The sequence below is a fragment of the Myiozetetes cayanensis genome, unplaced genomic scaffold (genome assembly GCF_022539395.1).
Source record: "Myiozetetes cayanensis isolate MyiCay16 unplaced genomic scaffold, myiCay2020 scf1, whole genome shotgun sequence".
NCBI classification, from domain to species: domain Eukaryota; kingdom Metazoa; phylum Chordata; class Aves; order Passeriformes; family Tyrannidae; genus Myiozetetes; species Myiozetetes cayanensis.
The window spans coordinates 45,316,187-45,341,707 of record NW_026086604.1 but is presented as its reverse complement, the minus strand read 5'-3'; the positions used below and the strand labels follow the sequence as shown (position 1 = coordinate 45,341,707).

General features: G+C 39.7%; 1 protein-coding gene across 8 annotated transcripts in view; it reads right to left on the bottom strand.

The window, feature by feature from the left end:
• Positions 1-5,544: 5,544 nt before the first annotated feature.
• Positions 5,545-25,521, bottom strand: part of ZNF521 (zinc finger protein 521) — a 231,306-nt gene continuing 211,329 nt past the window's right edge. For all 8 annotated transcript variants that reach the window (XM_050317243.1, XM_050317292.1, XM_050317302.1 and 5 more), the window contains one exon: positions 5,545-6,374. In XM_050317243.1, coding sequence (XP_050173200.1) covers positions 6,345-6,374 — 30 coding nt within the window. In that variant the 3' untranslated portion in view covers positions 5,545-6,344. The remainder of the gene's footprint in view (positions 6,375-25,521) is intronic.

The following is a 25,521-nucleotide window of genomic DNA, read 5'->3' as shown; positions in this document are numbered from 1 at the left end:
TTATGCCAGAAAACTAATTATATTGAATTAAGCCAAAAGAACAAAGATATTTGGAAATAAAATACGTTAAAGGATGAATGAATCTACATGAATCTTACATTCATCAGGAATGATGACCTATTCACAAAATCAAATATGAGTTCACAAATGTAATTAAGAAAATCAAAATATTCCTGCATCAATCATTAAACAATTAAAGCATGGAGAGTAATGACAGAAATGATGGAAGTCAAGAAAAAAGAAAACATCTAATTGCTATTTTCTGAAAAAAAAAGTATGAATTACTCTGAAAGGTGGACATTGCCCTGGATGAAAAATCTCAGTATGCCTTTTGACTTTAAGATGCTGTTGATCTCTGGTCTTATTGTCCACAAAGACAGTTTTGTTTCCACTTCTCCTCTGCCCATTGTTAAAGCAAAAGGACATAATTCACCTTGTGGTGCTGTTGCTATATCATGGGGCAACATGATTTGGTCTTGCCGAAGCAACCTGGCAAACAAAGCAGCATAATTTTGTTACTAAACTTCTAACCACTTTTCTAAAGAAGCGTATCACTGGTCCCATAAGCAAGGGTGAAAGCTGTGTGAGATCAGGCATCTAGAATGGACACAAAAATTAAACGATCAAACCAACAAGAAAGAGATAAATAGATTAGAGACATCTAGAATTCCAGAGCTTACTGTTGGACACAACCAACACAGTAGCCTGTATGGCTACAAGATTTTTAGTGATGAGCTTCTTGGAACTGCTTTACACTTTAAATCTTAAAGCAAGCACTCTACTCATTGGTATGATGCTCAGCAGGAGCCCATACTGCTGGCAAAGTCAACAGCACCACGTCTATAGCAGATTCTTTTTCCATAGCTCAGTAATTCTTATTTGCATCCAGTAGGATCACTGCCCAAGCAAGTATGACATCTAGAGCAGAAAGAACCATGAATGTGTCTTGCTTTACACCATCCACAGAAGTTTGCTGTTGAAAACATACACTTAGAAAATAATGAATAAGAGAAGCATCACAAACCATCCTGAACCACCTTGAACCTACTTAAAGTCTAGTTGTATGCTCAAAAGAAAAATAGCGGCACAGAGGAAATACCTTTTTCTGCAGAAAAGCAGAATTCTGTCATCCCTTTGTCCTACATGTGGAATGGAATGTTCCCACTGATGTCTAAGACCAGATGAATCAGAAAAGACATTTTACTCTTGGAGTTTTTATTCAAAAACACATCTAAGGATTGGAATATTACTCTTATAGATGATTGCTTAGTACAAAAGCCATCTGTTTTGTACTTGAAAATAAATAGAGAGTGAAATATCTCAATGTATTTCATTTTATCCTTTCCTAAACTGCATTTGTGTGCTTAACGTTAACCTTCCCATTCAAATGTCATTAGCTGCTAATTAAGATGTTGATATGCTGATTGTATATCTTGCAGCAAAGATGATTTGCAGGCACTTACTAGGTGTTTATCAAACTCCAGCACACGTATTGGTTTAGCATGTGTGGCACATTTAATTTACTGAACACTGTCCCAGTTCTCCACTCTTTTTTTTCCCTAATACATAATGAGCAAAACATGGCAAGGTGTCAGGAATCATCTTTTGGAAGAAAAGTAACGTAAGTGACCTAGGCACTCTTGTGCAAACAGCTTTTACCTCTGATTTCAATAAACCTTATTTAGAAACCTCTAAAACTATCCCAGCATATTAACAACAAAATGAATAAGCCCTCTGAATTTGTCTACAGCTTATTCTGACCCACAGTAAGGGACAGAAGCCTCTATAGTATTAAAGGTTTGTTTCAAGTAACTTCCTTGTTATTAGCAAGAAGAGTTTAAATCAGAGAAAGGCAGTGATGATTCTGTTAGTGCAAAAGCAGTTCTGCAACACAGGGTACATTTTCACAGGACTTTTTAATATAATTTATGAATATTTGCTTGCAACATAATTGTCTTTTCTGCTGACATTTTCAAAGCAACACTGTGATTTGTTGGGTCTCCTGAGAGTCCGAGTACAAAACTGATAATTATATTAAATATACATAGACAATAAAGAGTGTGTTTACATAACTATGCCCATAAATATCTGGTTGAACAGTCATTGTTCTCAAAACCCTTTTAAGCAGCTCTCAGAGGGATCCAATTCTAATGACATGATGGTTTAAAAGATGTTGCTCAGTCTTGTTCCATATTTAATTAACTTTCCTTTTTTAAACTTGTGATGGTGGAGACAATAACAAATAGCTCTGAAAAGACAGCGAGCTTTGAAACATGAGTGAGACCTTGTCAGGCTTTTGTGTGCCACACACAGAAGAAGATCTGCACACAAGAGTTGCTGGTCAGGGACCGTCCAACTCCTGGGGGACCACACTGCTATAGCATTCACAGTTCACTACAACTAATAACACCAGCAACAACAATAATAATAATTAAAGAAATCTTCTGCATACAAATAAGGGAAGTGACATAGGGAGGGAAAATGGATGTATTACGTGGAATTGGTAAAATAGGCCTAAACTTGTTTATTTTTTGTGCTGCTACAGAGCAGTGAAGCAAATACTTTAAAGAGAATGGCACATTGCCCACCAAGATGTAAAGGGCGTGTGAACATTAATTGAGCATCAGTGCATGACTGAACACATTAAGCAGGAATCAAGGCAATATTTCTAAATTCATGGACAGTCTTATTCTACTGAGTCCTTCACGTTGCCTCATCCTAGACAGGGCAGCTACAGCAACACGATACTCTGTTTTCACACTGAGCTATTTTTAATTGTCACCAATTATAATTCATTTACTTTTATGTGTCCTGGTTGTCACAATATTAACATTTGTAAGTCTTTCCCTTTGCAGGCTGTGAGAATCTGTTGTGACATCTCAATAAAGTGGGATTCAATCAAGGTGTGAATGAATTGTTAATCTTGTTATAAATAGAAAATGCCATATGTTGGTAAGGAAGGGACGTCTCTTTTTTTTGTTGTCGAGGACAGTGGTAATGAAACAAAGTGAGTGGTCATGCCAGAATCTCTAATAAAGTCCAGCCACTGAGACATGGACAGGACTTCAGCTTTCCACCTGCGATCAAGAAGGAAGGTATAACTATTAATGTGTCCTAAGCAGAGCTTTTGAAATCTTCCTCAAGGGGTTTGTAAAGTGACTCCTAAATCAGGGACTTCCATGTGAACTGAACCACCTAAAATGGATTGGAAAGTCTAACTTACAGGCATGTAATCAGCTATCAATACCTGTCTGATGGTAGAAATTCTGGTTTTGGGTAGCTGAATGTCATAAAGGCCTAATACATGTTTATTCCTGATCGTCTTTTGTTCAGGTAAAGAATCAGTGCATTTCCTTGTAATTCCAGTGGTCAGATATTGTCTGGGTAGATTGCTTCAGTTCTGCAGCATAAATTCCATGTTTATGTCTGCTTTAGCTCTCTGACATTTCCTAAACATAGCTCTGGCAAACAAGCAGAAGGACTAATTGTTTTATTAAACTATCACTTAGAGTAAAACTCATGTCTCCTTGAAGCCTTGGGAATAAAGGAAGTCTCAGAGGTAAAAGGATACCTTGTCCATCAATCTATCCACACAACCCTTGAATAGATTTATCCTTTTACATTAGGTTAAGGGCATGAGGAAGGGCTTCTCTCTGCTTTTGCTAAACCAGGGCAGAAAAAGGCACACCATGAAATGCACACACACACACACACACACAGCCGTGTCTCTTCTTCTAACAGGCAAGATGATCTGCCCCTCCTGTTGATTTTTCTAAATGCTGTGGTAATTCCCCAAGCGATACTCAGTTCTCATTGGGAAGTTCGGATATCGTCCATAATCTATTTAAACAGCTATTTAGGTATCACTGAGAAACCTGTTACTTTGGAAAAGGTAAGAGGATTCCAGCACTTGATACTAGCAGCCAGATCTCAGAAGCCACCCGGGGCTGCCTGTGGCCACAAGACCCCTCTATTCCCCTGTGCTGACCTGAAGGGACAATTGATGCATAAAGTCTTCATCACGTTCACTGTTGCTCTGTTTACCGTTCCTTTATTTACATGTCTAGAAATTCAACATCTTTGCATGTTTTGCAAGCTGTCATGACATGAGACGCTAGTAATAGGCTATGTTTTGCTTGCTAACATATTTTTGACATATTTTAGCTTTTGATTATAAGATTGCATCTTTCCCAGCTACCATCTGTCTCAACTCAGTGGCACTCTGGCATTTACAAAAACAGTAGGGTGTAATATTTCTTATATACTTGAACTCTACTAGAAACATGTTATTTTCAGTCTTAACCAATATGTCACAATTTCACACATGAAGGCTGCAACGTCTTATATCCTTTAAGGTATCTGTCAAAAATAAAGAACATATCATCACATTCAATTTGGCTGAGATGAGTAATATATTAATGAGAATAAGAATGGGAATGGTTTCTGACTTATAAATAGAACTGGCATTTTACAAGCCTTGTGTATTCATGCCTGCATTTATCCTTTTGTCAGCACAAATGAGATATTCATATAAAACCCGGGAATTTCTTTCTTGTATTTAGCAAATTCTGCACAATATTTTCAAAGCTGGAGTTTTAAATATGACATATTTTTTCTTGGAATATCTGATAACCAGAAACTTTCTGACTTTACTTCTTTTCTCTCCATCCTCCATCTGTAAGGAGTCAAATTGTGACACTCAGCAAACTGGAAATCACACGTTACAGATACTCTGACAGCACTACGCAAGCAGCTCCAGCTATTTATCCTTGTTGTGATGTGCAGCTCTTAAAGAGCAGTATTTCAGCTGGTTCCCATGGTATAAAACCAGCAATTCCAGCAATAGGATAAGATACTAAAATAGCTGGACAATGTTTTTTTGGTTCTCTTTTGTAGGTGAGCTGGAGTAGTGGGGGACAGAGGTAGGCAAGGAGAGCTTTTATCCCCTTCTTTGTTCTCTTTGAAACTGCAGGCAGCCAGGAGCCGATTCAGACCTGAGCAAAGCTGTAAGGTCTTTTCACAGCTTCCCCAGGGCCACGGTGCTAGTGAGCATCATCTCGCAGTGTGCACCACCTCCAACTCTGCTACCCATGTCAGAGGGTGAGGGATGTCAGGTTAACAGCACTACTGGCAGAGCTGTGGAGGCTCTGTGGTGTCATCAGTACTAGACCCAACTCATTAAATAATATCACAATGAAATACACTGATAATTATACACAGAAGATGTGTGGTGACTCCTCTGGCAACCAACATGTCAAGTGTACAAGCATGAAATTGTTGAGACAGCCAAATAAAAGAAACAAATATATAAAACCAGAAAACAGTGAATATTATCCTCAAGCACATGTTGCTTTGCAGTGGGGTCAGCAGATCTGTTTGTCCCACTGCATTTATTTAAATGCCTACCTTCGAGAAAAACGACCTATTCCTACTGAGCAGTGTACAGATCCTGATACAATGGAATTCCAGATCTTTAGGTAATACAGCAGCAGTAATAACGCTGCTTTCCAAGGAAAAAGACAAGACACAAAGCACACTCACACATAATGGTAAATTGAATTTATTTCCTTTTGGAAAACAATTCCAGTAATCTCCAGGTTCAGACCGCAGAGTAAACATTAATAACAGTAACATACAGGTTAGTTCAACTGATTCAAGAATTTGGCCATGTGAAATCATCAAGGAAAGTCTTGAACACTCAAAGCTTCAAATGGTATCCAGGAAAAAAAAATTCTTTGACAAACTACATAACAACTATTGCATATATGGTAATGCTATCTGTCATATCGCAAGGCTTACAAATATATATACGGGCCTTATTCAACTGTGGGTTCCTGCTCTGTGAGAAAGAGTCTCTTCATATTTTTTGCAAGAATCTTCAGCAATAAAAAATAGTCTTAGATTCATCCGTTTGTATACCAAAAGAGAGATTTCTAGACTGAAGTTTAAAAGAAAGAGAGGTCAAACGGAGCTGTAATGGAACATAGCTATTACCTTCTCCCTCCTCCTTGAAAATGACGTTTTTTCTTAAGCTTTTTTTTCCCCCTCACACAGTATTATTATTATTTGTATCTTTCTTGAATAGGGCCCAAGTCCACTTGTCTTTATAAGACCATTTTAGTATCAGACAACATAATACATGTGCAACACTTTATATACAGGAAGTCTATCCGGTGCTCAAAAGTTCAAACACATGAACATCCAACAGTTTCGATAATACAAGTTTTATGGTACAATACAATGATTCTGAATAATATACATTAACAATGAAAGTTTCGTGCAAAGAGTAAAATGTGTTCCCTTTTTGTGCCACAAAGAATTCTCTGGAAGAGACGGGCCTTGCACTAACTGCTGTGCTGGGTCATCGTATGATTCTGTAACAAAAAAACAGAAGAAATAGTTTAGTCACAGGACAGGCGTTTCAGTGTGAAAGAAGGATGCAAAAACAATTCTTCCAACATATCTTGCAAAATGATGGACTGGAAAAAGAGTATGGTCGACCCCTCCTCGTTTATACTACCCAGGAGCAGTATCATTATGAAGCAGAGGAGTTTTCTGCAGCTGTTTCACACCAGTATTCTTTCCATGTGCCACAAGAAAGGCAACACACTCTCTCCAGGTAGGGTCTGGGCTGACCTGCCCCAGTGAAATTGCAAACCAGGTCAGTGGTTCTGGTGTCTGCTTACATACAGCTCATGGTTTATGCATTACAAAAATGAGAAGCGCATTTGTCATAAAAGACCTTTGCTAACTGGCCTGTGCTTCCTAGACCGTGGCACCACTTCAAATGCATTATTTCATTAAAACCTACTTTCCCCTACACAATATGGCACAATATATTCTGGTAAGAGTCATTCTGTGCCTAGCAGAGAGCTCAGAGACTGATGAGAAAACAGGAGGGGTTGCCACAGCCTGCCCTTCAGTCACCAAAAAACACAGGTATTTTTCCTCAAGTGAATGCAGAGCCTTATGTGAGATGAGGTCAGCATGGCCTTTGGGGTCTGAAATTCTCCTTACCCATATAAGTAATTACCAAATCAAGCAGCAAACACAAGTTTCAACTTCTTTCCTAGCACCACTAAAATCGAGTTGACCACTTCTAGTAAGATGCTATTTTGCTGCCTGTACTGGCTCAGATCCTTCTCAGGCATCGAGGTAAGAGCAAGGAACAAAACAATACATGCTAAGTGTTCTAAAATGTACACGGGGTCCACAGAAAACTAGAAAATGTCTGTGAATGCTACTTCTCAGACAACAGAGCAGCCACTGATTAGTGATGAATTTTCCCCTTAGTAATCGGGGCCAGATTTGGGCCAGTGACCCAGAGGGCAGGAGTGTCACATCCCATGATTTGCTCCCAGACCATCCAGACCCTTCACTCTGCTTTATTAAGTTAATCTGTCTTTAAACCTCTTTGGACTAACGCACTTTAAGATGAACCTGTTCCCACAAGACAGTCATCATTTACAACGAAGTGAACATCTACTGAACCATACCCTCCAGAGCCACCCATGAAAGGGCACATGAAAACTGCCTCGGTGAAACGAATGGGAAATTCAGCGTGACTGCAGACCAGCCTGAGAGTTCTCTCTCTCTTCCTCCTTTTCTCTCCCTAAACTGTGCACGCACACAAATAATAGTTCATGGGACATTTGGCAAGGAAAGGACCTTACAGTAAGACTGAGGAATTTTTAATGTAGTGCCATTCTCAAGATTAAAGGAAAATGACCCAGTGACACTCAAAGATGCAATTTCCAGATGTGAATACAAAATGATTTAATGCTGATGGCAGGAATTCCAGACTGTCCAAGGCCAGAGAATGTTAAAAAAATACACTCTGCCACTTGATTTCATCTAGCTTCTCATCCTTCCCATAAAATCATTTCAAAATGCTGTAAAGCAGTAACAATAGCTGCAGCCAAAAATGTTGGCTGGTCACAGGTAATGGGCTCTGACTTTAAACCACAAAAGCAAGGAAATTAAGATTTAAGCCTGACAGTCAGCCCTTTTGTCATCCTGTTGTGTCCATTTATTGCAGCACTTACAACATAACACCACAGGCTTATTGGAGACCCTGCAGTACCTAGAAACAACAGGACAAGTTAAATATGGGGTAGCAGCCTGAATTCTGATTTTTTTCTCTGCTTCTGAGCAGGTGATGTCATATACCAATTGTTACATTGTATTCGGATGTAAATATTCAGATATTTGGGGAGGGTCTTTTGTTTCTAGTCTACTGAGAGCAAGCACGTCAGTCATGCCCATTTTTTATTTCTCTTCACTAAGTGAAAAATGCATAATCAGTATGAGGCTGCATGAACAGTTGCCTATGAAGCAGTCAAAAGGTGTTTCAGAATTGCAGCTGTAACTCTCGCTGCAATGACATTTTTGATTAAAAAATAAAAAGGTCCAAATATGAAGGAGACAAAATAAAGCACAGCGTAAGGAGCTGACTTGCCCCTGCTCTCAGTGTCCCTGACTCCTGTGCCCCGGTGCAAAATGAGATTCTCTAGAGATAATGAAGAAATAATAGAAAAAAATCCCAAGCATTGCAGAGAAGAACGAGACAGAGCAGAATATGAACATGAGGAAATGCTTTGATGAGTTTAGGCCTTAAAAAGGCAACTATACTTGTTTTAAATAGTCCAAAAAAATGCAGTTTCCGAAGTAATTAAGGCTCCCCAAACGCGGGGGACTGGGGAGAAATACCTATTTGGCTAAGTGGCAAAAAAATAGAAAGTGAAAGGACTTCAGGAGTGTAACATTGACAAGACAAGCAGGTGAAGGATGGGAGGGGACAGATAAGAAAAGGAGGAAAATTCCGTAATCCCACAGAGAGCCATATTCCACTCCACCAAAAGCCATCTATTGGAGACCCCATGTCTAAGTGACTGAAAATTGCAAACATTAATCCCAGTTATGAACTGCTGTTGTTTTTATGAGGGGTGTTGTGTTTAAAAATTTAGGGCAAAAATCCTCCTCTATTATCCACACAGCAGATCTCGACTCTGATAGTCTCTTTGCCTTGTGTGCAGCGAGCTCCCCGCCTCTCCGGCAGCGAGAGTGCAGGCAGGCGGGGAAAGCAGAATTTGGAGCTCCCGCCGGCAGGGACGCGGCAGGGACACAGGAGTGCGGTACACCCAGGGAGAGCACAATATCACAGCTGAGACTCCCCGTGCAGCTCAGAGAGCACGCTGCCCTTCACTAAAGACACACTAGACAAGCTTGGAACACGCCTCCTCCAGAAACTTCGACTAGTTTGCCTTAGTTTGGAGCAATTAGTGTATCCACTTGCCAAAGAGAAGTCATTTAATGAAGTACAGGAGATATCATATGCTCCCCCTTCTTTGCTTTCCCCAAATTTGATTGCACATAAGCACATCTGTTTAATTATGTGGTAGTCTCCCTACAAAGCAAAAATGTCAATTTCCTGCTTAGCCATGGAAAGGGGAAAATATTTTTTCTTAATATAATCTTTCCTGGACTTCAGCAACAGCTGTGTTCCCATTTCCAAGGGCTGGGATCTCACGAGGAGAAACTAGTTTGCAAATACAAATGCAAGCTTTGTATGCACAAAATGGAGGAACAGTGAAGCAGGAGGTCTGTGTGTCACTGCATTTGTTACTGGCATAGACACAAACTGAACCAGGAAAACTCCTACATTTCCAATTTCTCCGTTTCATTGTTATCTGGAAAGCAGCTTTATTATCAGGGAAAACCTGAATCCAGTATATTTCAAAAGCAAAATAAACTCTTAAAGTGCATTTTCCCTGTTCCTAGAGATAATTATTTTTGTTAGCTGAATCGAGAATCCCAACCATTATTTGACCTGCTATAAAATGACATCCCACCACTTTTCTGGATGAAAATGCCTTGGGATAGCCCTGTTGTTAGTGTTGAGGAGTTAAAAACATGCAAAGATTTCAGGATAATATGGTGTGGAAGAATATCCTTGGCAAACAAATATGAAAAGGTTTCTTTGCTGAAATGCTTGTGACAAAAGAGATAATATAACTTCTTGTTGTTTGGTGCGTGCCTTTGTGTTTCGGAGGTAACATGAGAAGGAATAACTAGCAAAAAGTTCCCACCCACAGCATCAAAATTAACAAAGAAAAAAATACCCACAGATAGCCACAGACTCACTAGCCCATTAGAATCCTTAATGTGAACTGCAGTTGCACTCAATTTAAATGGGACTTCTGTTTTTTATGACCAGATGAAACAAGAGATGGCTGTACCTGACAAACAGTGCAAAGAGGGTGCACGTGAAGAAATATAAAGATGAAATGTAGACGCATTATTTCAACAGATGGTAACAGTACCACAGCAGCATGTTATTTTTTCCTTAGTTCAAGAACACAAACATGAGTAATCAATCATCACTGATTAAGTAATTATGGTACCCTACATGTTATCACTTATCTGGAATCCTTTATCTGTGTATGCTACAGACTGTCTTGTATTTTTTTTTATATTTTTTTTTTGCATTAAAAAAAAATAAAAATGCACCCCACCGCACTGCAATACAGTTCCAGGTTGTAAAACAGAACTCTGCATTACTATCAACCTTTAAGCGCTACGATTTTTTTTTTTTTTTTTTTTAACACAAAAGCAATTGGTTTCCAACAGGCTGGATAATAAGTCTTTTGACCTGCATTCTTCTTTGACCCATTAAGGTCACCCCTGTGCTCGGGCATATAGCTGACTTAGGAAATGCCTGCAAGTCCTGCATTTCATCTCCTGCCCACTCAAAATAAAGCTTTCTTTAAATGTGTCTGTACGGGTCCCTGAAGACCAGGGAGGCATCCCTGTAGTGGGCAATGGAGGGACAGAAGCTTCTGCCTTTATTAATGAATGCAGACCATTATGAGTCTGGCTGGCTCCTGCACTGTTCCCAGAAGCATATACTGTACGTGACTTAAAATGCTAGAATATTGACACAAAGCGAGCTGGGCACCCCTAAGGAAAATTACTCCTTGGATATAATGTAGGCTCGTAACAGCTATTAGAGTACAAAATAAAACCCTCCGGGATCAAACTGACATATACCGCATTCTACCTACTCCTCAAACATTAGAAGAATTTCTTTGTGAAGGCATTCTCAAGGACAGCATTAAACTGACTTTTGTAGCAATCTGCAACAGCTTTTTGGCTTACAGCTTTTAGTACTAAATCTCTAGTTTGAATCAATATAAGTACTATATCTACCACATTAATCAATACATTTGGTTCAATACATGTTCTATTAAATTATACTTTCTAATCAAGATTTTCTGCTTCTCTTCCCTTCTTTTTATTCCAGCTTCTTACTCTGTGCCACACTTTTCAAACTGTCTGCAGCTAAGAAGAGGATGCTGGGTTTTCCAGAACTGAAAGGGAAGAAAGAAAGGCTCGTGGAAAGGCAAGCCTTACAAAACCTGGTAGTTGCACAGTATCAACATGGTTTTCAGAACTTCAGTCCAATGCTTTGTTACTTAGCTGGTTGTCGTGACCTCTCATGCAGCAGGCTCTGTATTGGACACTACTGAAATGCTATACCATGTGGAAAGGCAAGGGAGGAGGGAAGAGGAATATTAAGTGGTAACACCCAAAAGAAATAAATGAAACTTATTCAGATTAAACTATATGAAGAAATCTCTGAAATGGTTATTTTTACACTGTTTCTTCATGTTTGTGCTGCTTCAGTATCGCAGCACAGATTTTCTTGTCAAACTCCCATTATATTGTGGAAGGATTCTTTCTTGGTAAACTGTAATATGATTATACCCAGGACTAAATCGATGAGGTACTTAGATTTGTAAGATACTAAGATTAAATACGTATTATAAATTAAAATGTAAAAATTTATTATTTAGTCTAGGGTCTTTGGGGATATGTGAAACACTGGGATAGAAGATGTCTCCAGAAATCTGAGTGATGTACACAGTTACAGTAAATGACTTTCCCACACCTGTGTTAGATTTGGTGGAATGTGGCTATTCTTTATAAGCAAAGAATATGAAATGCAATGTCAAAATGATAAACATGTATATTGAAGGCATTCAATGCATTTTTCACTGTCTTACAGATCAAAAACACTGTGCTCGTATCCCTTGCTTACAGTTTCTTTTTCCTGTCTCCATATAATCACTGTGAACCTGCAGAGAAACTGTTGCATTTCCTTTTGACATTTAACATCATCTCACTCAGCTCACAATAGTATCTTATAATACTTTCTAGATGACACTATGTCACCATTAAAGAAAAAGGTGAAATAGCATAATAAAAGAGAAGAACAAGAATTCATAGAATTTAAGGACAGAAAAGACCCATTAGGGCGTTTTCTCCACCCATCTCGCCGGTGTGGGATTATTGCCTATAGTGTAATTTCAAGTGTTTTGCCCAGTCCAATTTTAATTAGAGCTTCCAATGCTTCTCTTGGGAGACTATTTCACGGCTTCACAGACCTCAGGGTTAGTATTTTTTTCCTGATGTTCATCCCAGGAGAGGAAGAGGCTCAGCCAACCCCAAATCACACATGAAACCAAATCTGCATAGTCAGGAGCTGTTTTCAGTGGAATATCTGGGCCATTTCAAAGCATCTGAAAGCAGTAAACTTACTTTCAATGCCCCAAAACATTACGGCCCTGACTCCACTGCTGCTGCAAGCAATTAAGAAGATTCTGTTACATTGGCTTCTAAGGCTCAGTTGCTATATAGGTAAAAATGTAGTAATAGGTGGGATTTGGGTTCCCATACTAAGGGTAATGACTTCCATAGTCCACCTCCACTGACTGAACTAACTGCAGGTTAGGGACATATCCAGGTCTGTTCTATGATTCTATAATCCTTAATTGTACTGACAGAGTACATTTCTGTATTTTTCACACAGGTGAAATAAAAAAAGAGTGACTTCAGTTGAAACTCACCAACAAATGATGAGACCACAGATTATTTTCCCTCCCAGGCCCCTCCCTTCCTTTCATAAAACACCAATCATAAAAAATTAACTTTAATTGATTTATCTGAAATGTTTGATGTTTCTGATGTGTTTCACCCCAGGAACTGCAATGCTTCTGACTTGACTATATATTCAGATTTCAATGGTCATACTTACGGTGAGTGAATGAGGGAGCTGGAAAAGAGATGATGTCTAATAGTTTTTCATAGGTGAAAAGTAGGAAGCTGAATAGAGACTTTGGGGCTCTGGAGAGAACAGGAAAAAATCCAGACAAAGGGTCCCTGCCAGCAGCATCTCTAGTACTGTAGTGCAGCTGGCAGAGCAGGAGGAATACCGATGAATTTATAAATTCACTGAAGTAGGCATGGAGTTTCATCCTGGCCAAGTTTGATCACCAGCATAGACCTAACAAAATACAGCCTCTGAAAGTTCAGATTCCCAAGGAAATAAGGATTTGATCTGAACTAAACCAGAACTATTTCCGCAACAAAGAAGGGCACAAATCCCAAGAGAATCTGTGTTCCCATAAATACCATTTATGTGTGGTGAGTTGATGTTTACCAGCTTTTGAGAATCAGGTCTGTTCTCAGACATGATGGCCAATTAAATGGTCATCTTAGGACATGACTGACCACTGTTGACAACAATAATTTGGGAAAGTCTACAGTGAACTGCAGTTATTCTACATGAATTGAAGTTATTCATATAAATTAGTTCACCTAAGCAATGTGATTTGATATTTGATATTATATTAATGTCTCTGAAATGGCATGACTGCTAATCAGATTTTACTCTCAGTGTTCTGGTTCTTCTACTCAAGCATTTCCAGCAGGACCAGAGAAAACCTACCCATAAAAAAAGTCTCAAACTGGATAGCATGTTCTCAGGGATGCAAACTGAAAATTAAAACCAAACCTAAACCAAACCAAAACCCATGATACCTATTTTTCTTCAGAGACTTCCAGTAAGTCAGTAGTAAAATGTCAATGATTCCTTTTGGATTCATTACAATATGCGAGTACATATATCACAGACTTGTTGTATGGAAAAGAATGACATATATTCCTGGGTACAGCAAATAAGGCTTTCATCACTGTCACCAGAAGAGAACAGACACAAACACAGATGCCTGTTCACCATCCTTGCACCTTTCTCATTATGAGCGTTGGCAGGGGGCTCCCAGTTAAGCCTCTGACATAAATCAGAGTACCTCAAAGGCTGTTTTAACCCATGGTGTCAGGCAATAGCCTCCCATAAGCCTCCCTTACCCAGTTTGTTATTCACTGAAATGCAATGAAACTTATAATGACACCTTCTGTTTCAGGCAAGATGTGCCTGGCTGCATGGGCAAGGTGTGTGTATTACCCCCATAAACGATAAGATGATGGTGATGGGGAGAGAGGGCAATGGTTAGCACATGTTCACAGCAGTTCATGAAAATTGGGAAACCTTCCTGTTCCTCCATGCAGCAAAGAGGTTGTACTGCTAATCAGGATCGAGGTCTAAGCGTTGCTTGTAGAAAAACAAGGCTTTTGTGATACTGCAAATGTTTGAAATTAATACACAGGCATCCTTCCCCAATAAGAAAATTGTTCATTAAGTGGGAATAAAAGCTTAAACAAAAAAGGCAAAAGGAGGCACTTCTGAGAAATATATCAAAAGTCTTATTACTTTAGAATATGGTTATGATTACCCTGGTATAAATTAAGAGAAACTCCTCTGAAATCAAGGGAGTTTCAAGACAGGAACAAGTAAGAATAGAGCCAGGCCTTTTGGATTTAAACCAAAGTGAATACTGCTCATATACTGATTGATTTTTGCACACCCTCTGCCGAGGCCACAGCGAGAAGTCTGTTCACCCTGTCAGACACAGCCAGGCAAAGAGAGAGCAGAACCCAAAGCTGAAAAAAATCCAGATTTATCTGCAGCTATCGTACAACAGAGTAACATAGGACAACAAGCCTTGATAGGTAATACTGCCTGATAAGATATTCAGGGATTAAGTCAGTGTTTTACAAGACACACATGTTCACGGGCTAGTAGTTGCTCTGTTTTATTTCTTTTTTCTTTTTGATGTTTAATTTATGCTGGTGCTTTCTAAACTACAACATCTGTAAACAAGTTTAAGTTTGACCGACCTCCCATTTTACTTTCACAGGCAGCACTCCTACTCTGTGCTCTGATTTTAGATACCTTAAAGAAATCAGTGGGGGAGAGAGAGGTAACAAAACTAAACAACATAACCAAAAACCTTTGTTTGACAATATGTGCTCATCTCATGTGAATACAAATTTGCCTAGCTGGAAGTAAGGAACTGGCTGATGGAACTGGAGCTACACTATGCACAGATTCATTTATAGGTCAAACCCAATTAAACAAACTACTACTAAATATTTAACAGCTCAGTGCAGTAATTAGTGACAAATAATAGAAGCTTAAATTGATAATTGCACAGAAATGTCCTGTTGGAAACATTACACGTTTCTTGCTCTTCCTCTTTCTCTCATACTCACTGAATCCTGATGTTTTTCAGGGATGAAACTGACAAATTAATCTGGATTTTATACACATCTCTTTGGTCTGCAATGAAGTTTTCGATGACTTGTGAAAAGAACCTTCCAAGTGAAATTTCTTCTCAAATTTCCATTTTGGGTTTTTTGCTTTAAAGCAGAGTAACTGCTAGATCATGAATTGACTTCAAATCTTAAACTAACTGGCAGATCCAGAATTTAAGCTCCTGTCCATAGGATTCAAAAGGTCACCCAATTAAAATGGCGAAGCACACAGAGCTGTGATTTATATGCAAAGGGCAACCTTTAAAACAATGATACTCTTCCAGTTTTCCACAGATGCATGCACAAGAATCCCTTTGAACAAAATTACAAGTGAAATCACAAGTTTCCTGATACAACCTGAAAGAAAAGTGCTGTAACTTGTCTGCACTCCTATTATACAGACAGACACATCCCACACTTGTATTGATCACCGAGTTCACCTCCCTACCTCCTGACATAACACTGGGTATTGTGCTTTGCAGGTGACATGGGGACAGCCTGGAATCTGGATTCCCCGCACATTGCCAGCTGGTGTGTGGGGCCTTGTACAACAGCACTTGGCACACTGGAGGTTATGGATTAGCCTGAGATTAACTCACAGCGACTAACATCATTTTCACTCGGCTAAAAGCAAACCCTGAAACAGCCCTGTTTTTAAATCAGCAAACCTGCCTTTTGTATGTGGAAATCATATTTGGAAGTTATCCAGCCAGTAAGCATACATACACCCAGTTCAGAGAATGCTGAAGTGGACTGAAGCATATTTTGGGTCCTGGAATCAGGAACGCAAGTGAAAATATATCCGCTTGTCCATCGTATGTCAATTTTAGAATGTGTAGGAAAGAAAAGGAAAAGCTATGGTGATCTGCTAGCTCTCCTCCTCTTCTAAATGCTCCAAACTCTGTTGCACATTGGTGCATCTTTTTCCTTCAAGACAGTCTGCAAGGAAAGCCAGATTGAGCAGATTTGATGATAACAGCCAAGGATTTCTGAGCTGATAAGCAGAGGTCCCCATGGACTTTGCTCTCTGACTTCCTTCACAACTGGTTACTGAGCCAGCCCATCTTGGACGTCTTACAGTCCTTTTTCCTACAGCTCTTCAAACAAGAATAGCAGGAACTGGGACAGTGCTTATGTGGCAGGCTTGGGGGGTGTGTGTGAATTACAAATGTACTTGCTGGAAAAGAAACTAAGGGCTATTTTATCCCTTCATAGCTGGTGATTAGTTAAGACAGTTAAAAACCCTACGTTGAAACATTTTGTTCTTAGAGCAACCTCATGTGAGTTCCCCGTTTTCAGTCCAGGAAAATCCATGTTTTAAAGGTGATTTCTAGAGAGACCAGAATGCTTCTTTGCCCTTTATAATGAAGTTGCTGCTTCTCTAAATTTGGTGAGGACAAACACTCTAAATCAATAAATCTGGAGCATTTACTGACATGTCATACTAGGACAATAAAATTTCATGTTTGTCATTGTGGTTGTTGGTTGTAAAATGCAGAAGTCCAGATTCTCTATTGTCTTCTATTTGTATTGTTTTGTGTTCCCCCCCCGCATCATTTGCATTTGTGTAAAAGAAGTGTGAAATGTTACCACAGTTGAATGGGAAGAATTTTACTCTCACTTTCTCCTGTTTACAGAACTTGTAAAAGGGGGAAGACAGTGAAGTCCAACTCCTACAATCTAATACTCCTCCTTCAAACAAGAAGTACCCCACAAAGCACCCTTTAATGTTTTTTTCCTTCCTCCCTGTGAGTGATGAAGTTATCCTCTCACCAAATATCATTCTTTGAGGCTGGTCATTCCATTTCCTTTCAGACAACTGGCCAGAGACATCTTGCAAGTGAGACATGTCATTAGATTCTGCCTTGACCCTGTACTGACAGTAGAAGAAATGTCCCCATCCCTCACTTCTGGCTTTGGTTTGTGATACTGTGGTACTCCTGTCTCTTTGGCTACCTCCTGTGAGAGGATCCAGCCTCCTGCAGCTACTGCTTTCACCCCTCGTTGCCCATTAGGACTGATTTTAGTGTGGCAATCTTGGAATTGAGTGAAAAGGATCACATTTACGGGGAAAATAACTGGAGACAACACTTACACTCATTTGCTGTCTATGTTTAGTGCCAAGGTGTCTGAAACAGAGAACTTTAATTCCTTTACAAAAAGATGTGCTGTAGCTATGGTGAGGCTAATCTATAACCCTCACAGTCTTATGTAATCTGCTACTCCAAGTTAATTTTAATTCATTACAATAAAACCCACCTAATTAAAATAACTATTTAAAATAAAGTATTAGCTTGAACCCAGGAAAAAAAAAAAGGCAGAATCTTCACTATTGGAGGGCAATTCATCATACCACAGTGCACACTTATATAAATTCAAAGGTAAGATATAAACAAGTACCCACAGCAATAGTGCCATGCATAAAGGGACAGGCAACAGGAGGCCTGCTTTCTAATCAGCCCTCAAAGGAACCTGCCACACAGAAGTGGCACTTATTCTAATTTAAAGCTCTCACAGTTACTTTACCATGGCAAAATTTATAAACTAATAACTTTAGTAAACAGACTGGCACTCCAAACAGAAAAATAAACCCCACACAACAGTTCAGGCCCACGGAGAAAACAGCCTTCCGAGAAAGGTACTGTTTTCAACAGTGAGATGTAACCTTTCTTTGGGGGCTGCTCTTATGGTCCCTGATGCTCAGTAACAATTCCGCACCATCCCATTACATCTGTACTGTCACCTCACTGTGGCGTGTAGTCTATCGTCACCACAAATCTTTTCTACATCTTTAGACATTTTACCTCTATATTTGTGTCCTGTTCAGCTCAACCAATGAAACATTTCTGGATTTGAAAGAGCCTGCTGTGGGGCTATGACTTCCCTTAAAATGTCATTAAATAGTCAGGGCAATCTGCTTGCAAAATGTCAGTTGAAAAATGTATTTAATATTTGCAATTAAAGCTCACATTCTTTCTCATCTCTATTAGTTTTTCTTCTAAGTAACTGTAAAAATTACAAAAACTATGCTGTTCCCCATTTAAATATGTGAAGAAAAAAAAAAAAGAAAACCAGAAAGCAATAAGAAGGGCTAAGCAGAAAATCTCTGTAATACATGCAGCACAATATTGGATTTTTTTTTTTTTTGGGTTATATCCTAAGCCACCCCCCTTTGTACAAAGTTCCTTTTCAAATCAAAGCAATACTACAGTAAAGCAACTGCAGGCAAAATTCTAAGACACAATGCAGTTGTGTCAGAACACTCATCACTTCAGGCTGACCTGTCAAAGTATCTTGGGGAACATGGCAAAAAGACAAATCTGCAAGTTTGTAAGAAACTTTTGAATGATAAAAAGTATGTGTTGCTCACAAACCACAGAATGCTAAGCAGTGTTAACTGAGCTGTACTGATGCCTACAGCAGATGTCTGTCCCTTCCTACTGCTTCTAGGCACACCTGCTCAGGCTGTGCTCCTAAGAGTATTGAGAGGGAGCCAGCATTTTGAAGCTCTAACAGAAGAAAGCAAATAAATAAAAAGTTTGTGCTCAAATGAGTGATGCGGAGTAGAGAGATCAAAATTTAGTACTATACACAGACATCTGCTGTCAGAAATAGAGCTATCTCATAAATTTGATATGGGTGAAATTATCAAGATGATGTTTTTGGACCTTGATAGGCAATTTCTGTCACCTGCATTTTCAGGAGATTCTCAACACCTTGCAGAATCTGACCCCTGCACCCAAACCACTTTCTTGGGGGACCCAGCATGGTCTCAAGGGGCCTCTTTTTAGGCATTAGGAATTAAGATTTTGGCCACAGGGCTTGCTTTTCCAGAAACGAATGCAATTGTCAAGACAATCTGCAAACTCACCAGAGAATAATTTCTAAGGGTTTTTGAAATACCTCTTTTCAAAGATATATTTCTCTATTAAGTTCTGCACAAGGGTCCGACATCTGCAGAGACTTACAATTCTCTGCTAGATTGTGTACATTTTCAGACTAATTCCTATACAATCACTGTATATTATTGTAAAATCCATGTGGCCTAAATATTCAAATCATGGGCTACCATAGTCCTCAGTGCATGTTAAAGCATTTCTAAGACTGCCCGAATTTATGCCAGCTCGTAATAGCCCCATGGGATTGTTATACCAATTAAAAATCCCTGGAATTCATCAGAGTCTGAGACATGCCTGTGAGGACCAAAAGGGAGTGATACAGAACCAGCTTGCAAAATAAACAGGATTTGCTGCGTACTGAGGGAATCCTTGGCTGTCTGACTAAGGTACCTTTTATACTGGCAGGGGATGCAAATTGGAGCCTGAGGATCTGCACTTTCATTTTCAAAGCTCTTTGCAAACATCAACCACTTCACCTTCACACCATTGCTTCAAGGGAAGTAAATATGTACAGTTCCAGCATCTTCTGTTTTCTGGAGGTGCAAAGAAGCACAGGGCATTTTTACAGGCACAGTCTCTGTTCAGGCACAAAAGGGAGCTTTCTTCCTTCGTGAGAAATGAGTTTCCTAAGGCCACTGAGGGAACTGGTGGCAGAACAGGGTTTACCAGAGAGATCCTGCTATCCAGCCTAGTACTAAGTCCACCCTGCCTCTTCTGCAACTCATCGAATCAACTTGCTGAATTCCAGCCGCACACTGCTTTGCTGTAGAGGACAGATAACTGCACGTCATCCTCTATAATCTCTCCTGTAAAAGGAATTCTACACTCTTCTCAGGGACCTCCCCCTTTGCTTCCCCCCACAAATGGTGGCAAGGTTAGAGACAAGATGTTTTCTCAAGGCTGAGATTAAAAATGGCTCTGTGTTTTGCTAAACATTCCTCTGAAGCATGGGCAGCGCGTGCATGCGTGTCTGAAAACGACCCCAATGAAAGGAAGGAATGAGAGATGCTAAACAATGCTGTGCAAAGTTGCAGACTGTTCGGCTACAGGCCAGAAAATGAATCCAATTTTTCATTCTGTCATTATAAATATTTCAGTGCAAATGGTACTGATTTTCTGCAACTGTGGTTAAGCAAAGGGCCTCTGAGTGAATATTTAAGGAAAGAAAAAAAAAAGGAGAAGAAGAAGACGGGAAGGGGGAAAAAAGAAAAATAAGAGGGAGGGGGAAAATTAAGGTTAGCAACCAATTAATTGCAAACTTTCAGTGTAAAAGATTCTGGGAAAAATTCTACAGTGATGCAGCGTGTGACTTGAAGGAGGAAAAAAAAACATTTACTCTGCTCTTCTTCTGACAGTTTCTCATAAAATATCTGCAGTCCATCTATCTTTTAGTACTCCAGGCTCCTCTGGAGAGCAGAAAATAGTAGTTTAAAGCTCACTTCAGTGCCAGTCTGCGGGAGATTGCTTTCCACAGGACCCCTGCTGATGGAGGCCTAGGGGAAGAGGCCCAGGAGTTATTCAATCAGTCCAAGGCTCTGGGGCGGCCGGGGCTCCTTTGAGGGCTGATTATAAAGCTGCCCTCCTGTTGCCTGCCTCCGAACAGAACGAAATGAGCAGCCTCTTGCTGAGCAGATTCTGCAAGAAGGAATTTCACCTGTCATGGAGTTTGTCAGAATTTCAAGATTTATCTTGGTGCAAAATTAATAAAATACCAACTAGGATTTCAGCCTGACTACTCAGCTGTGTCATCTCAAAGTGATCTTTCACCTAAGAAAACCTGGACACAGAGCTACTGAAGTCATTCTTGCCCTACTTTTGCTCAGGAGTTTCAGCAGATGATATGACCGAATAATAAAATGATTAGAGGTGGATTTCCTGACAATTACACCCAACGTCAAGTGCTGGGTGGGTGCTACCGTCCTAACGCGTGACCTTCCACCTCACTTCTGTGGTTCCTAAATCTCCCTGGAATAAGCTAGGAATCTGAAATAGAAAAAGATAATTTCTGCAGTTTATAACCTAGCAGGTCCCTTATGGCAGCACATCTGTTAAGTTCATACACTGGTATTTTCCAGGTCTGGATTTGATTTATAAGTTTTAAAGGAATACAAACAACAGACTACATGAGATTACATCCAGTGAAACACTGAAAATTAATATTGCTGTGACAGTCAAGTACATGGTCTTTTAACCATATTCCGAGTTTAATATTGCTGCAAAGTGCCAGGTTGATAAAGCATCATCTAAATCTCTGTGAACTGAGTTCAGTTCTTTCAAAGCTAGACAGTCTCACCAGTCTTCTGACAGTGCCTTACAGCAATAATAATAATAAAAAATCTTCACACACTACCTGTTTAGTTAAGATCGTACTTGCTTATAGCACTTGGTCACATGAATTTCAAGTCTCAGTTAGCAAAGAAGTAATTAAGCTGCAGCCTGCAAGAGAGTTTTTCAGCTAAAAGAGGAGATCAACTTGGAGAAAATAAAATTCAGATGATGGGTAAATGAATATTTTTTAATTTACAATGCTTTTGGTTCAGATCTTGACATGGAGGAAGAGAGATCCGCGGTACCAAGAAACAGCAAGAAATGCTCAGATTGGGAAGAAGGATGTATTTGCCATCAGTATCTCTTAGGCTAAACTGTGGTAATTTCTCTATACTGTTCAAAGCTGGTTGCTGTTTGAAACAACAAACCTACCTTTCTACTTGCTCCCCAGCATTTTCTAACAGGAGTTTAAAACAAATGGTAACATATCCTTTACCTACCTCCTCACCCTTAAATGACAATTCAACATTAATACACATCATAAAGCCACCTTTACCAGCAGTAGTAATCTGACAGTTTTAACACCAAGAGATCTCACAGTAAAGAGGGAGAGAGAAAGCACGAAAGTGAATGCACAGATGGTGGGAGGGGACACAGGGTGCTCTCAGCAGGCTACAGTAGAGATGCATTAACTCCACAGAGGGATAAGGGCTTCCCACCAGTACAGTCATGAATTATAACTGAGCATGGGAGTGAGTTCTTAGTGCCTGTCTCACAGCAAATATACTGTTCCATTTTCCTGCACAATCACCTTTCACCTTTACAAATGCAAAGCAAAGCAAAATGCACCACTAATATTTAAACAATATCACAGGTTCTTTATCTTACACAGCTCATGTCTACACACAGGAAGTATGAGGGCGAAGCAGAGTATTCACTGACACAGAGTATCCCCGAGCAAATTTACACACCCATGATCCACGACTGTGTCTAGCAAATCTGCTGCAAAAAGGGACTATAACAACACAGATAAACAACTAAAGCTGCACGTAGATATGTGTGTAACTCAGCAGTATTGGTTCATGAGAACTGAGTCATCTCTTTCTCTCTTCCTTTGTTAACAGGGTGGAGGACACTCAATTTCAGCTTTGAACACAAAGGAATCTCAACTTAAAAAAAAAAAATAAATCACAAGAGCCTGCAAAAACCCACTCTTTTTCCATCCAAAATATTTCAGTCTCAGTTTGATAAAAGCATGAGGTAACCAACCTCAATAACACGTAGAAAAGCTAAACCTAAAAGGTGTTCCTCCTGGTTGGTGTTTTGCAACGAACAGTTCTAGTTGTGTAGCCATCTGCATCTGAGTCTTTTTGTCTAATGTTTGTAATGGAGTGGCCCAATCATGCTCTTATCCTGCCCCCGCAAAAAAAAAAAAAAAAAAAAAAAAAAGAAAGGAAGAAAAAAAAGCCATCACTCCTTGAGCCAAGATTGCTGTTTACTGGAGTGTCTCTTTATGAATCACTGACCACACCTTGTTTTCCCAAACTATCTGCACCTCCTCCTTAGGGGAATTCATACCCTCCCAACTTTCCTCCTACTCAATGAACCTATCAATGGAGAAAACTTGTTACTTTAAGCAGCTGAAAATTTTGACCAATTTTAAAGGATTCATTTACCATGCCTTTCACTTTTGTTTAAATCCTCAGTGTTTCTGTTCTAAAAGACAGCACGGCAAGCACTGCTTTTAAGCACTATTCATCTTGCCTACCACATCTCAGCCTTTCACACAGACGGCTGCTCTCTCTCCAACAATGGAGCCTTACTCCTTTATAGCTTGAGGGCAGAGACTCTCACTGGCTGTAGACTTGCTGCAAATATCACAATAAAGGACACAAATGTGAATTTCTCATAAAATACGGGTTTGGCTCTGGAGGTACCTTGCTTTAGAAAACTCTGTCAAGAGCAGACAATATATCTTTCTCCAAAATGCACAGCAGCCACACAGTTGAAAGAGCTTTTCCAAATGATCTAACATGTCAATGGAACCAGAATGCTTGAGAATTTTACACTTTTCTCCACTTTAGGTCTCTAATCGATATTTTAGCTTCCTTCACACTTAATATACTCAATGTTGGTTTGACAGCATGTCTTCAGAACATTAAAAAAAAAAATCCCTGGAGCTAGAGGAGATGCTCTGTGGTGGAACAAAGTAGGGTTTGAACCACAGATTTTCAGAGGTGGCAGGTTTGCTGCTAACCAAGCCCCTCTACCTATGCTTGTAGTGCACCGAAAACACGGAGGGGTGAGGATGCTGGGGTATATGGGAGCCACAGCACCATGGTACCAGTGCTGTGGAGGGAAGAGGGGGCAGACCTCGAGCCTTAAACTTGCGGTGATAATGGTGTGCCATCGCTTGCTGGGAAATGACAGGACCAGTGGAAAGTGGAGCCAGGAATGAGGAGTTTAGTCACAGGGACGGAGTGAGGGGGGCCAGCACCATGGTAGGGGGAAGGGAAGCAGATTTGCAGAACTGGCCATGAAGCTCCTCAATACACCATAGCTGGATGCTTCATAAAGTCACACTGATGGCAGTCCCGGAGATGGCCATCTGTTGTCAGCTCTGGGCCAGATGAAAGATAATATAATGGCAGCTACTGGTAGCTAACAGCAGGGCAGTTGTAGGAAGGAATGCGTCCTAGAATGAAGAAGTGGTGCTTCCTGTTTAGCACAGAAAATCAGTCATCGATATCAACTACATTAGCAAGAAATTAATGGGTGGACAATTAGGAGAACTGAACTGATGTACCAGGGAAATTATTCATAGGCAAACAGAGTGCTTATTTCTTCTGCTTAGTCCAGGTGTATGTGCCAACTGATCTGACTAATGGCAAGGTGTAGGCTGAAATGTTCAGGGCACAGATGATAAAACCTCATTTTCTGCAAAGGGCAGAATTCCATTTCTAATGATTATCTGTGGGTCAGGGAATACATTTACTGCTTCCACCGCCGTGAATCTACGACAGGACTCCCTCACGTTCACAGAGGTTTCTGTAAGGACTGAAGGTAGAAATTGGCCTTTATGTAATAACAGAAATTCCCCTTATTATTACCATGATTTGTTTTTAAAAGTGCCTTATCATTATTATCAGCATCATCCATAAGAAAAAATGTTTGCCTTCCCAAGTACTATTATTTCTATCTTGTTTCTTTCTTTGTCCTATAATCTCCTTTCTACTTTTCTTCTACTCCTTTGCCTTTTGTTCTCTTCTTCTTCTGCCTTTCTGTGCCTTTTCCTTTCTCCAGCAACTTTTGATTTGTTTCTTTAGGCTGAAACCTCACACACCTCGCTGTTCCATTTGCTAAAAAAATCAGAAATTATTATTTTAATGTTGACACCTAACATCAGTGATATGTTTCAGAGTCAACACTTAAAAAGACAAAGGATTAGTGGCACTTATCTTCTGATTGCCACGGTTTCATGCTGCTTTCAGACTGTAGACAACAAACTTCATTTAACATTTTTGCATGACACAGTCTTTGCAGTCACAAGGATTACAAACTGTACTATATTACCTGATTTTGCAAAATCTATTTAATGTGGACCATACAAGTCAATATGGAGATGAGATTCAAAGTATGGGTTAATTTTTTTTTAATAGATACTTATATTTTACAAAAAGAATCCTGCCACACACGAGCATAAGCAGGAAGAAGTAGGCAAAATAGGAACATATATTCAAGCACATACAACTTTTGGTATGACTCCATCCCCCTTGAAAGAGAAGGAATAGAGATTTTTGCTTATTTTTACATGTATACTTCATGGGTGTATAGCTCAGTACTTAGTTTGGACAGAATA